Below are 13752 nucleotides of genomic sequence, written 5' to 3' on the forward strand. Positions count from 1 at the left end.
AAAAATGACTAATTAAATCATTAGGAAGTTTCTTCATGTTATATTAACAGGCTACTAAGTTCTCATAAAAGAACTGTCACAAAGTAAGGTATGGTTAAATTATATTTAAATATTTTATTGGACTTCGCAATTATGCTCCTATTTAAAGTTTATCCTACGTTTTAAAAGATGTAAAGTTAAAGTCAAAAATCAGTAAAGGCAATACAATCCTATTACCAAAAGGAGGTTTGTATTGGGAAAGTCACTTCACTTATGGACTGATTCTCTCAACCCGTATGTGGTCACATGTCAAGGTCCCAGAGCCTTAGGACAAAAGTAGAAGGGCTTTTTTTCTTTTCTTCTTCTTTTTGGAAACAGCTTCTTAAAGCAACAGATTTTACTCCAAGAATGGAAGAACTGGGAGAATGGGTAAAGTATTTTAATGGGTAAACAATTTACAACTTGTTAAAATAGTATGGTTCATTTATTTATTTTCTTCAGTACCTCTATTCTATTCAGTACCTCCTGAATTTTTCAACAATATATTTATTTTATCTCTTTGTGAAAGCGTCTGATAATATTTTTGGCTGAAATACAAATAAAGGAATCGGCCAATGGTCAAATTCCAAAAGATAGCTCAAACAAATTCTTGCACTATTATAAAAAATTCCTTACCACCAAGATAATTTTCCACAAAACATTTACTTTCGCTAGTAAAACATACCACTAGGTCTTTAAAAGGATGAAGCAGCAGTCCCAAAGGAAGTTTGGCTTTATTCAATAAGGCCTGAGTCTGAGGAATGCTAGTCAGTGTGCATCGGAATAACCTATATCAATGTAAAAATCATTTGTCAGTTATTACTATGACTATTTTTGGACAAAAATAAAAAGACTTAAAAGGTATACATTTTAACATTGGATCAGATTACAAATGAAGTATTTCAATAGGCCCTCACAAATTTTATCCTTTTTAAATATTTAAATCCTATTCAGAAAGAAAGGGTGGACAGTTATAATCCCATTTTATATAACTAAAACAAATTTTCTTCTCAGCTTGTGCATAAGACAGTCTAGACTACCAAAGAACTTATTTTTCTTTATATAAATCTAGATGGCACTGGAATTTAAAGGTGATGACCCAAATTTGCACATGCAAAGTTAAGCGTATTACTGGGACTTTCCCTGGTGGTCCAGTGGTAAAGAATCTGCCTTACAATGCAGGGGACACGGGTTCAATCCCTGGTCAGAAAACTAAGATCCAACACGCCTCAGGGCAACTAAGCCTGCGTGCCACAACTACTGAGCTCACGTACGCCTCAACTAGATCCTGCGTGCCACAAATACAGAGCCCATGCGCCCTGGAGCCTGCATGCCACTACAGAAGAGAAAAGCTACTCGCCACAACGAGAAGCCCGTGCACCACAACGAAGAGCCCGCGCACTGAAATGAAGGATCCTGCATGCCTCAAGGAAGATTCTGAGTACTGCAACTAAGACCCAATGCAGCCAAAAATAAATAAAATAAATAAATAAATAAATAATAAATCTTAAAAAAAAAGTTAAGTGTATTACTGAAAAGCTCAGTTTTACTCATGGTTTTAAAAAGACTATTTAAAAATAACAAAATTGGGCTTCCCAATTTTGGTGGCTCAGTAGTTAAGAATCCGCCTGCCAACGCAGGGAATATCCCACATGCTGCGGAGCAACTAAGCCCCTGCGCTACAACTACTGAGCCTGCGCTCTAGAGCCCGCGAGCCACAACTACTGAGCCCACGTGCCACAACTACTGAGCCCGTATGCCACAACTACTGAAGCCCGTGCACCTAAAGCCTGTGCTCTGCAACAAAAGAAGCCACTGCAGTGAGAAGCCCGTGCACCACAACGAAGAGTAGCCCCCGCTCACCACAACTAGAGAAAGCCCACATGTAGCAACGAAGACCCAACACAGCCAAAAATAAAAATTAATTAATTAAAAAAAAAACTCAGGGACTTCCCTGGTGGTCCAGTGGTTAAGAATCCGCCTTCCAGGGGCTTCCCTGGTGGCGCAGTGGTTGAGAGTCTGCCTGCCAATGCAGGGGACACGGGTTCGAGCCCTGGTCTGGGAAGATCCCACATGCCGTGGAGCAACTAGGCCCGTGAGCCATAACTACTGAGCCTGCGCGTCTGGAGCTTGTGCTCTGCAACAAGAGAGGCCGCGACAGTGAGAGGCCCGCACACCGCGATGAAGAGTGGCCCCCACTCGCCGCAACTAAAGAAAGCCCATGAACAGAAACGAAGACCCAACACAGCCAAAATAAACAAATAAATAAATAAATAAATAATTTTTTAAAAAAAAGAATCCACCTTCCAATGCAGGGGACAATGGTTTGATCCCTGGTTGGGCAACTAAGATCCCACATACTGCAGGGCAACTAAGCCCATGTGCTCTGGAGCCCACACACCATAACTAGAGAGCCCACGCACTCTGGAGCCCGAGCGCTGCAACTACTGAGCCCACACGCTCTGGAGCCTGTGCACAACAACTAGAGAAGAGCCCCCACACCGCAACGGAAGATCCCACATGCCACAACAAAGATCCCACATGCTGCAACTAAGACCCAATGCAGCCAAATAAATAATAAATTTTTAAAATAAATAAAAATAACAAAATTCAGTTTATCAGAAAGTCTTCATATACACTTAAACTCACAATCAATTTTAAGAGAGAAAAGAGTATTATAATTATGTTGGTTATGAAAAACAATTTAAAATGAGAGCAAATAAAGGATTATATAGAATCAAGTCTCTGTCCTTTGGACTTTGAAAATATAATGTAATCACCATAATGATAATGAATATCATAGTCCCATTAGAGCTGATAAGAGTAGCTATCAGATCAGGGGTTACAACTCTATTTCTTTCTTTTTTTGTGGTACGCGGGCCTCCCACTGCTGTGGCCTCTCCCGTTGCGGAGCACAGGCTGCGAACGCGCAGGCTCAGCGGCCATGGCTCAAGGGCCCAACCACTCCGCGGCATGTGGGATCTTCCCGGACCGGGACACAAACCTGCGTCCCCTGCATCGGCAGGCAGACTCTCAACCCCTGTGCCACCGGGGAAGCCCTCTATTTCTTGACTTAGAATATTTCAAATATCAAGTAAGCAACTAACAAAGCGCTGTTTTCTGCATGCAGAACTACTTTCATAAATTAATACATTTGTATAGCTTGTTCGTAACACATGAAGCTCAAAAATAATCTGGAAAAATTTTAGAACAAGTAAAATGTCATATTTAATAAGAAGCGCTGTTTGAAGCCTTACTCTGGGTTACAGTTGAGTTTCTGAATATCTTCATGCAAATTTGGAACAGGAGGCTGCAAAGGTGTCAATGGAAGCATGTTTCTTTCTTGAAGTAGATTGATAACCCATAGCCCCTCTGGATGTAGACTTAATCCACTCATGCTTGCAGGTAAATGATTAGCACCTAAAGGAGTCTAAAGATATATAATTTCAAAGTAAGTAGCCTTTATAATGTCTTCAGTTGAAAAGAGAAGAGTATAAGGACTTGGTTACTTAATTTCTCTCTAAATAACAACACTGTAATCTAGATTTCCTGGTCAATTTTTTGGTTCTGGAGATATGTAACAGGACAAAGCCCTTATGAAATATTTATTACCATTCTAACTGGTTAAAAATTTTCATTATACCTTCCTAAAATTTTCTCATGTGAATACAGTTTAAACTGAAGTGGAATACAGGTAAAAAAACAAAAACAAAAAGTATACCTGAGTAAATGCCTGTGGACCACTTGGATAATTCAAGGAAGAGGGTGGTATTCCTGTTGTACTAGGTGGTATTGTGTTCTGATAACCAGGTGGTAAGGAGGGATATGAATATCCAACACTTCGGCTCATTGTAGGATTCTTATTAGTAAGCTGTGGTGTTGCTAGAAACAAGGTAACTTTTAAGTTCTATTTAACACTCCAGAGTACTTTAAATCAACACACACATCCATTAAATTATAGAAATCATAACTCTAAAATCCTTTGGGTAATTTAATACTTTCATTCATCAATTTTGTAAAGTAAAACAAATAAACACTAGTAACAAAGTAAGAGCAATGATTAAAATCTAGCTAAAGTGGACTACAGCTGTAAACACACAAAAATAAGTTTAGTATAATTAATTTACTCTCATATCTCATATCATGTACTAAACTTTGTATTCAGACTAAAATTTAAGTCAAAACAACTTTAATTAAAACATACTAAATGTTCAACTGGATAAGTAAATTTAAATTGATTTAATTGAAAAAAATACTCTTCAGTCATTAACATAATAATAATAAAGCCCATAATCCCAGTCCTAAAGGGGATAAAAACCTAACAAAAAATCTAAACACATGGAGATAAAAAATGCTAACAGTAGGTATCATTGTGTGACATAATTATGAAGTTTTCTTCTTTGTTTCCTACAAGGAACACATACTTAAAAAAACAAAAAAACTTTCATAGCATCTCACCCAAGAAGCCACCGCCTTCAATTTCATCGTAACTATTGTGAACCACCATAGATCCATTATTGGTATTTGGTATAATACCTAAGGAGGAAGTTTATTAACAATATTTAAATTAGAACCATTATTATAATTTTTGCAAGATTTGAGCTAATGTTTAAAATTTATGATAACTTTCCAAATGACAAATAGTTTAAACCACAACCCAGGAAATGTTAAATGTTGAAATAAAAATTTCAAACAATGTAAGATTTTAAATATACAAAATATGTAACAGTTTCAAATAACTTTATAAGCTTCCAAAAAGAATGGTACTTTGTGTAGTTTATAAAATTATATACTACCTGAAAGATTTTACTAGTTGTGAGAGCAGCATTAAAAACTTCTAAGGAGCAGTACGCACTAAAATAAGTCACCAAAATCAATACTATTTAAGGATGAAATAAATTTATGAGGATAAAAACCTTTTTAAAAAAATATGTAAGTAAGGGCTTCCCTGGTGGCGCAGTGGTTGAGAGTCCGCCTGCCGATGCAGGGGACATGGGTTCGTGCCCCGGTCCGGGAAGATCCCACGTGCCGTGGAGCGGCTAGGCCCGTGAGCCATGGCCACTGAGCCTGCACGTCCGGAGACTGTGCACAACAGGAGAGGCCACAACAGTGAGAGGCCCGCGTACCGCAAAAAAAAAAAAAAAAAAGTAAGTAAGTCAGCAAGAAAAACAAATATCGTATATTAACGCATATATGTGGAACCTAGAAAAACCGGTTTGCAGGGCAGAAATTGAGACACAAAGAACAAATGTATGGACACCAAGGGGGGAAAGTGGCGAGGGGGGGGTATGAATTGGGAGATTGGGATTGACATGTATACACTAATGTGTATAAAATGGATGACTAATAAGAACCTGCTGTATAAAAAAATAAAATAAAATTCAAAAAAATAGAATATAAGAAAAAAATTTTAAAAAATAAAAATATGGAACAGAGCAGAATCTAAAGTTAACTTTAAGGTGATATATATTAATTAGAACAATTGCTTTGGTCTAGCAAACAACCACTAAAATGAATAATAAAAATTTATCATTATGTACCTCTGCTATTTATTAGCTCTAATTTGTGTACAGAAGAAACTAAAATCAATGAATAGTATCAACCTCTAGCACCTAAGTATAAAGGTGCTAACTTTTAACAGTTTTAACACCAAATAGATAAGTTTAATGGTTTCATAAAGTTAGTAACTCCTTTCCAATTCTCAAGACCACCAGGTCTTTAGCCATGAGTTGATACAGAAAACCTTAGTAAAACTGTTTTGTAGAAACAAAAACATTGAGCATATTTTTAGTTGGTTAAAAGTTTAAATACTTATTGTAGCTTGATATTCAAAATTATCAGGTGGCAACCAGTGGGACACGGCTTTATCATTTTGTTACTCATTGTTAACACCATTCTTTTCAAATTATACACAGGTCAGTTTTTTCCCTACTAACAATACTAAAAAAAGGAAATGGTAGAAGAAAATACAAAAATGATAATATTGATTATATTGAGTTGTAGGATATAGGCAGTGGTTTTTTCCCCTCCTCTTCTGTTTTCCTATTTCCAATCTTGTTGCAATGGTTATATTATGGCTAAAATCAAATTTCTTATTTTATAAAATATTTTGTTTAAATTAATAAACTTATATGTTAAAGTTACCTCTGAAGACAATGCTTTAAAACTATAAAACATCAAAATGTTTGTATATTTGACTTTTTATTTAGGCTCATAAATATTTGTTACATTTACAGTAGGAGTGGCAAGCAAAATACTGCTTCCATAAAAAAGGGCCAATGTATTAAAAGGATAGTTCTAACATCATGTCCAGAAAAGCAAAATTTCCTCTCTCGCCTCCCTCTCCCAAAAGACATGTAACTTTATAGCCATGATTTTTAAAATCTGCACAGCAACAAAAAAAGTCAACAGTGATCCCAAAAGCTATTCCACAGCCCAGAATGGGGCAGTGGAATACCGAGAAACTTTTTTAAACTCTAAATTCCTGAGGGGCATCCCTAACCAAAAAAACTAGATTTTCTGTTAGAATATGACTTGAATGCACGGAATTCAGATAATATTCATCTTTCCACCCTGAGTCAAAACTTTAGGACGCGACTTGGTTTTTGTCTTGCTTACCTTCTTGGTTGCTAGCTGAATTAAAGGTGGGCTGGGGCACAGCTCTGTGTGTTGATTTCTGAGGCGTAAGGGCCCTCACTGGAGGTGGTGCTCCAGTTGGAGGGGGCCCAAGAGGAGCTCCTGGTTGAAAAGTGGTAGGCAGAGGTGGATTCACTAAGGGGGGTGCAGATCCTATGGAAACAGTGGTTTTTCACATGACACTTAAGAACTTAAGAAAAATGCCAAAATGGCCTTTTACCGAATCTAAGTAACTTCCAAATCTGTATTTCAACTACAAACCAAAAATTACTAGAAATAAGTTAACCTCCCAGATGAATGACTTTCTAATTTATATGCATACTTTACACATTTCCAAGTCTCTCCTACCATAATTCTTACCTGTCGATTATTAAAGCAGTATAAATATAAAGTCAGCATCAAATCACTTATACAGTAGATACAATGCCCTGTTTATTGATTAATTTTTCATTAACTGGTCACAGTTTCAACAGGCCACATCAAATATTCCAGTAGAAATTAACATTAATAAAAGTTTATGAATACCTATCAATATAGTCCATTCACTATCATCAATTAGGTTTAGAGTTAGCTTTCTAAAACTACAAACTATTGTGGTTATCCTAAATTTTCCAAGTTTTATTTCATTTTGCTTCATTTTTATTGGGGGTATAACCTGTTAAAATAGATAATAAATGTGTACACTGTTCAGTGTTTACCTAATAATAATTAAAAGTAGTTTACTTTCAATAATTGCTTAAATACTATATTAAGAACACTCCCTAGGCTTAAAAATCAGGAAATGATCCAAAGTTTACGTATAAACCTTATGAAACACTGATATCCAAGAGGTTTAAAAGTACCCATCAAACAAAACTAAGAAATGACATGGTATTTGTCCTTGTATCTACCAGTATCTCACTGCCTCAATTTCACCAATTTTCTATTAGGACAGTAAGTTCTGACTACTGTAAAAACATTGTCAGTTACCCTTGGGGAAATTCTTCTGTGTGACATGGAAAGTTCCAAAACCCACAACCACCTGTTCATTCAAATCACTAATACTGCTTCCACCTTCTCATTTGCTAAAGAGGAGGAACAAAGTCTATAAAGTAGATAAAATACTACTGATAATACTACTGATAAAATACATGTGATTTAATTTTTCATTACAAGACTTTTAATCCTCTGAATTTGTAAGTGAAATAGGTAATAAATTTTACATATAATACATTCTACCTGTATTTTGTAAAACCCTGTATTTTGTAAAATCAAAGGAATAAAGATACCTAAATATGAAAAATTTCAATATGTTTCTTCAATATTGTTCAAATTCTCCAGGGCCAAATTGAAAAATGATCTCCCAACAAGACTAATCAGTGCCCTGTTGTCAAAGGTGAAGACAAAGATTACTGCCATGTAACTCCCTTATCAAAGAAGCACCCATACATATCTATGGCAATAGAGACAAGTCAAAGGAACAAAAGGGCAAGGTACATTTGCAACTCAGCATGAATAAGAATGTTTGATACATCTAACAACCTAATGTTTAACAGAATACAAGTGAGCTGATAGAGATTTTTCACAGCTTTAAGAGGAATATTGTTGAATCCAGAATAGACTACATTTCATAAAATAGACATTATTTTTTCAAGTTGAATGACTCTTATTTAGAACACTAATAGTTAGAGTTTCAGAATCTGCCTTCTGAGATCCCTAAAACTAATTACATGCTAAAAGGTGTCCCATTAGAAAAAAAAAGTCAGAGAATTTTAATACGTGAATTAGAAATTTGCATAACTTAGATACAGTTTTTTTTTTTAAGATTTTTTTGATGTGGACCATTTTTAAAGTCTTTATTGAATCTGTTACAATATTGCTTCTGTTTTATGGGTTTTTTTGGTTTTTTGGCCGCAAGGAATGTGGGATCTTAGCTCCCTGACCAGGGATCGAACTGGCACCCCCTGCTTTGGAAGGCGAAGTCCCAACCACTGGACCACCAAGGAAATCCCTAGATACAGTTCTGAGATCAGACAATCAGGCACCTACTAACAATGATGAAAAAACAGAGGTAAAAACTGGGGAAGTTTTTTAGAGTTCTCATTAAGAAAAGAGAAAGGCAGTCATACATCTCTTGTAGGTTCATTTTATTAGTTTATGTATCTTTCTTTCCCCTTCTTTTATATAGAAACCTTCATAAGTTTTGGCACTTCCTTATGTCTCTTTCACCACATCTGTGCTATAATCAAGGTGCTCTACCTGAGGGCTTCTGTTATAGCCAAAAAAATATTTCAGATTATTGATCACGTGCTTTTTAATGAGAGGCTACACCTAACTTTAAATAGTACCTTTTCCCAACCTATTTTCTTGTGGCTTTGGGAAAATTATTCAAGCCTCACATTCCTTATCTGTAAAACGTACTGCTGTAAGATTAAATAAGATAAAACACATTAAAGTTTGGTGAAGTGCTGGAAAATAACAAACATTCAGTAAATGGTACCTATATAAATGTTACCTAAAAATGTTACCTAAAATATTACCTAAAATTCTATTAATAAATGTTACCTTAATAAAGAAGTGAATGTTCATTAACTTCAAGCGATTGATGCTCACTCATGGTGTCAAATGAATAAGAATAAGAGTAATCAGAAGGATTTTAGGTCTAACAACTATGGAGCAGAAGATCTCTCCAAAGAAACTAAGTTTCTAGAAGCAGCCTTAATCTTTACAAGTCCAAAATGCATTCACCAGGGCCAGTGGCTAGTCAAGAGGCTAAGAAAAATAGTTTCAGCAGTTAACAAACTACAAAACTGATGAAGTGCATGTAGTATCTAGATGCAGAAATACATATGAATATAAAAAGGTAATGACTGATATTACTATTTCACTTAGAAACTTTTACTAGTTCATTTCCTTGAGGATGTCTGCTGAGCAGAATCAACCTGCAGATCCTAATACAGAATCTGAAATGCTTTTCAAAGTAACACTATTAATGTTGATAAGTGTTTAAGACAAATTTTAATATAAAAAAGGGAATAGTGAAACGGTTAAATGAACCTACTTTTGAACCGTATATGACCAAGCACTGAGGTTAAAAAATAAAATGATCAAAGTCAGTCCAAGAGTATATAGTTTTCTTCCCAAATTGATGTACAGATTCAGCACAATCCCTATCAAAATCACAGCTGTCTTTTTATTGCAAAAATTGACAAGCTAATGCTAAAATTCTTATGGAAATGCAAGGGACCTAGGACAGCCAAAACAATCTTGAAAAAAAACCTAAAAAGGTGGAGGAGTCAATCTTTACAATTCAAACCTTACTACAAAGCTACGCTAATCAAGATGTTTGGTACTAGTATAAAAATACACATATAGATCAATGGAACAGAATTCAGAGTACAGAAATAAACCCTACATTTATGATCAACTGATTTTCAACAAGGGTGTCAAGATCATTCAATGGGAGGAAGAACAGTCTTTCCACAAGAATGAAGCTGAATCCCTACCTACTAACACCATACACAAAAATTAACTCAAAATTGATCAAACACCTGAATGTAGGAACTAAAGTTATAAAACTCCTAAAAAAAAACAGAGATAAATCTCTGTGCACTGCTTTCTGACTACAGATGTGCTCAATAATACTCCTCACTCCAAAAGTACTGTTTTCACCTGCCCCTCCAGATTCTCTGGTTTCTGGAGCCAAAAATTGTCCATGCCATAACAAATAGACAAGACAAGCCTTAGATCAAGTCCAAAGAGAGACCACAGGGATTAAGCTTCCCTAGAATACAAGATGGAAACCCATTAATAAAAGTAATGGCCAGTACTTAAGTGGTTCTGCATGCATACCTGAAACCCTGAAATATCATGGGTGACTCAAAGAAATTCAGAGGATACCTTCAAAGGAAAGAAGCAAAGCAGGAACAATCATGATTTTAAGTTGACCCAAAGGTTACAGAAGTAATCTATTTAAAGATTAACAATGATCAAAAAAATCAATAGCCTTCCATATGATTTTAAGGTTGAAATAGTCATTTAAAAACATTTAAACAAGCAAAATTTTCCCATCTCTACATTTTAAGCAGTCCTGTAAGAACTCTACCTGATTTTATGAAGTTGTTTTGAAGTGAAGCATCTCCAGAAGAAACATATTGAGGACTTGTCAAATTTGCATTCCCAGACATGGTCGGTTGGGATGACGCACGAGGACAATGGTTTGTCTGTGACGAATAGTTATATTGCCAATTCAAGGGTGGTGGTATGTTGGCTCCAGGAAGAAAGCTACCAGAAGGCATTGGTGTAGCAGCTGGGTTCTGAGAAGTAGGTAGTGGCATTTGGGGAACAGGACCACTACAGAGTGAAGGTGTCACTGGATTAGAAGCCACAGATGGTCTATAAACAGTCTGTCCAGGTCCCTGATAATTACTTAGTGGAGAAACAGTCTGGGAACCACCAGAGTTAGACTGTCCAGAGACTGGATTCAAAGTCTTTGCTGGTATTAGATGAGGGTAGGATCCTGGAAGCTGAGAATTATATCCTTGGCTCACTGACACTTGTGAAGACATCAGTGCATTTTGGACAGGACCTTCCAATAAGAGGAGGAAAAATTAGTTTTACAAACAAATAAAGCAATACTTTAAAAAATACAGTAAAACATATGGTGCTCTTATAACCCAACAATGAAAAGACAAATAACCTAATTAAAAATGACCAAAGAACAGATGAATGGATAAAGAAGATATGGCACATATATACAATGGAATATTACTCAGCCATAAAAAGAAACGAAATTGAGTTATTTGTAGTGAGGTGGATGCACCTACAATCTATCATACAGAGTGAAGTAAGCCAGAAAGAGAAAAACAAATACCGTATGCTAACACATATATATGGAATATAAAAAAAAAAAAAGAAAAAAATTGTTCTGATGAACCTAGCGGCAGGAGAGGAATAAAGACGCAGATGTAGAGAATGGACTTGAGGACAAGGGAAGGGGTAAGGGTAAGCTGGGACAAAGTGAGAGAGTGGCATGGACATATATACACTACCAAATGTAAAATCAATAGCTAGTGGGAAGCAGCCACATAACACGGAGATCAGCTCGGTGCTTTGTGACCACCTAGAGGGGTGGGATAGGAAGGGTGGGAGGGAGACGCAAGAGGGAAGAGATATGGGGATATATGTGTATGTATGGCTGATTCACTTTGTTACAAAGCAGAAACTAACACACCATTGCGTAGCAATTATACGCCAATAAAGATGTTAAAAAAATGAGCAAAGGCTTTAAATAGCATTCAAATATATTTCCAAAGAGGTAAACAAATGGCCAGTAAGCACATGCAAAAATGTTCAACATTATTAGTCATTAGAGAACTGCAAATCAAAACCACAATGAGGGTGGCGCAGTGGTTAAGAATCCGCCTGCCAATGCAGGGGACATGGGTTCGATCCCTGGTCCAGGAAGATCCAACATGCCACAGAGCAACTAAGCCTGTGCACCACAACTACTGAGCCTGTGCTCTAGACCCCACGAGCCACAACTACTGAAGCCCACATGCTGCAACTACTGAAGCCGGCACACCTAGAGCCCGTGCTCCACAACAAGAGAAGCCATTGCAACGAGAATCCTGCACACCACAACGAAGAGTAGCTCCCACTCACCACAACTAGAGAAAGCCCACGTGCAGCAACAAAGACCCAATGCAGCCAAGAAAAAAAAAAAAAAAAACACAGTGAGATACCACTCACACCAACTAGGACGGTTATAAAGAAAAAGCTAGAAAGTGACAACTGTTGACAAGGATGTGGAGAAACTGGAAAGCTCATACATTGCTAGTGGAAATGTAAAATGGTACAACTACATTGGAAAATAGTTTGGCAGTTCTTCAAATGTTAAACATAGTTATATAATCCAGCAATTCCACTCCTAGTCTGCATAAAACCTTGTACACAAATGTTCATAACATCATTATTTGTAATATCCAAAAAGGAGAAACAACCCAAATGTCCATCAACTAATGAACAGATAAACAAAAGAGGCATAACCATACAATGGTATATTATTTGGTCATAAAAAGGAATGAAGTACTGATGACATGCTATAATACAGATGAACCTTGAAAACTTTATTTTTTTAAAAGACTATTGAGATTATTAGTGTTTTTTTAACATTTTATGTTTGTTTATTTATTTATTGCATCAGGTGTTAGTTGTGGCTCGTGGGATCCTTCATTGTGGCACATGGGCTCCTCATTGCAGTGCACGGGCTTCTCTCTAGTTGTGGCACACGGGCTCCAGAGCGTGTGGGCTCTGTAGTTGCAGCACACAGGCTCTCTAGCTGTGGGTGTGGGCTCAGTAGTTGTGGCTCGCAGGCTTAGCTGCCTCGCGGCATGTGGGATCTTAGTTTCCCAACCAGGGATCTAACCGGCGTCCCCTGCATTGCAAGACGGATTCTTAACCACTGGACCACCAGGGAAGTCCCAACTTTATACTAACTGAAAGGCATTAGTCACAAAAGATCATACACTGTATAAATCATTTATATAAAATGTTCAGAACAGGAAAACCCACAAACACAGAGGTAGATTTGTGGTTACAACAGCTGGAAGGAGGGAATGGGTAGTAACTGCTAATGGATATGGGGTTTCTTTTTTGGGGGTGATAAAGATATTTTAAAACTGATTGTAGTGATGGTTGCAATTTTCAGTGAATACACTAAAAATCATTGACCTGTACATTTTAAAGCTGTTATTAAAAAATTAATCTCTAGGGCTTCCCTGGTGGCGCAGTGGTTAAGAATCTGCCTGCTAATGCAGGGGACACGGGTTCGAGCCTTCGTCTTGGAAGATCCCACATGCCGCGGAGCAACTAAGCCCGTGAGCCACAATTACTGAGCCTGCGCGTCTGGAGCCTGTGCTCCACAACGGGAGAGGCTGTGACAGTGAGAGGCCCGTGCACCGCGATGAAGAGTGGTCCCCGCTTGCCGCAACTGGAGAAAGCCCTCACACAGAAACGAAGACCCAACACAGCCAAAAATTAATTAATTAATTAAAAAATATTAATCTCTAGAATCACCACTTCTAAGGAATATGCTGTCATTTTTGCCCATAAAACTAA

At 37.0% G+C, this 13752-nt stretch overlaps 1 protein-coding gene across 4 annotated transcripts in view; it reads right to left on the minus strand.

The window, feature by feature from the left end:
* The window catches only part of SEC24A (SEC24 homolog A, COPII coat complex component), a 63770-nt gene that overhangs the window by 36808 nt on the left and 13210 nt on the right, over window positions 1-13752 (minus strand). For 2 of the 4 annotated variants that reach the window (XM_004282115.4, XM_033409893.2), the window contains exons 2-7: window positions 10739-11221; window positions 6637-6807; window positions 4477-4554; window positions 3740-3900; window positions 3276-3448; window positions 704-806 (exon numbers count right to left, since the gene is read on the minus strand). In XM_004282115.4, coding sequence (XP_004282163.1) covers window positions 704-806; window positions 3276-3448; window positions 3740-3900; window positions 4477-4554; window positions 6637-6807; window positions 10739-11221 — 1169 coding nt within the window. The remainder of the gene's footprint in view (window positions 1-703; window positions 807-3275; window positions 3449-3739; window positions 3901-4476; window positions 4555-6636; window positions 6808-10738; window positions 11222-13752) is intronic. The other 2 variants (XM_033409891.2, XM_033409892.2) reach the window with 2 other exon arrangements.

The sequence above is a fragment of the Orcinus orca genome, chromosome 3 (assembly GCF_937001465.1).
Source record: "Orcinus orca chromosome 3, mOrcOrc1.1, whole genome shotgun sequence".
Classification (NCBI taxonomy): Eukaryota; Metazoa; Chordata; class Mammalia; order Artiodactyla; family Delphinidae; genus Orcinus; species Orcinus orca.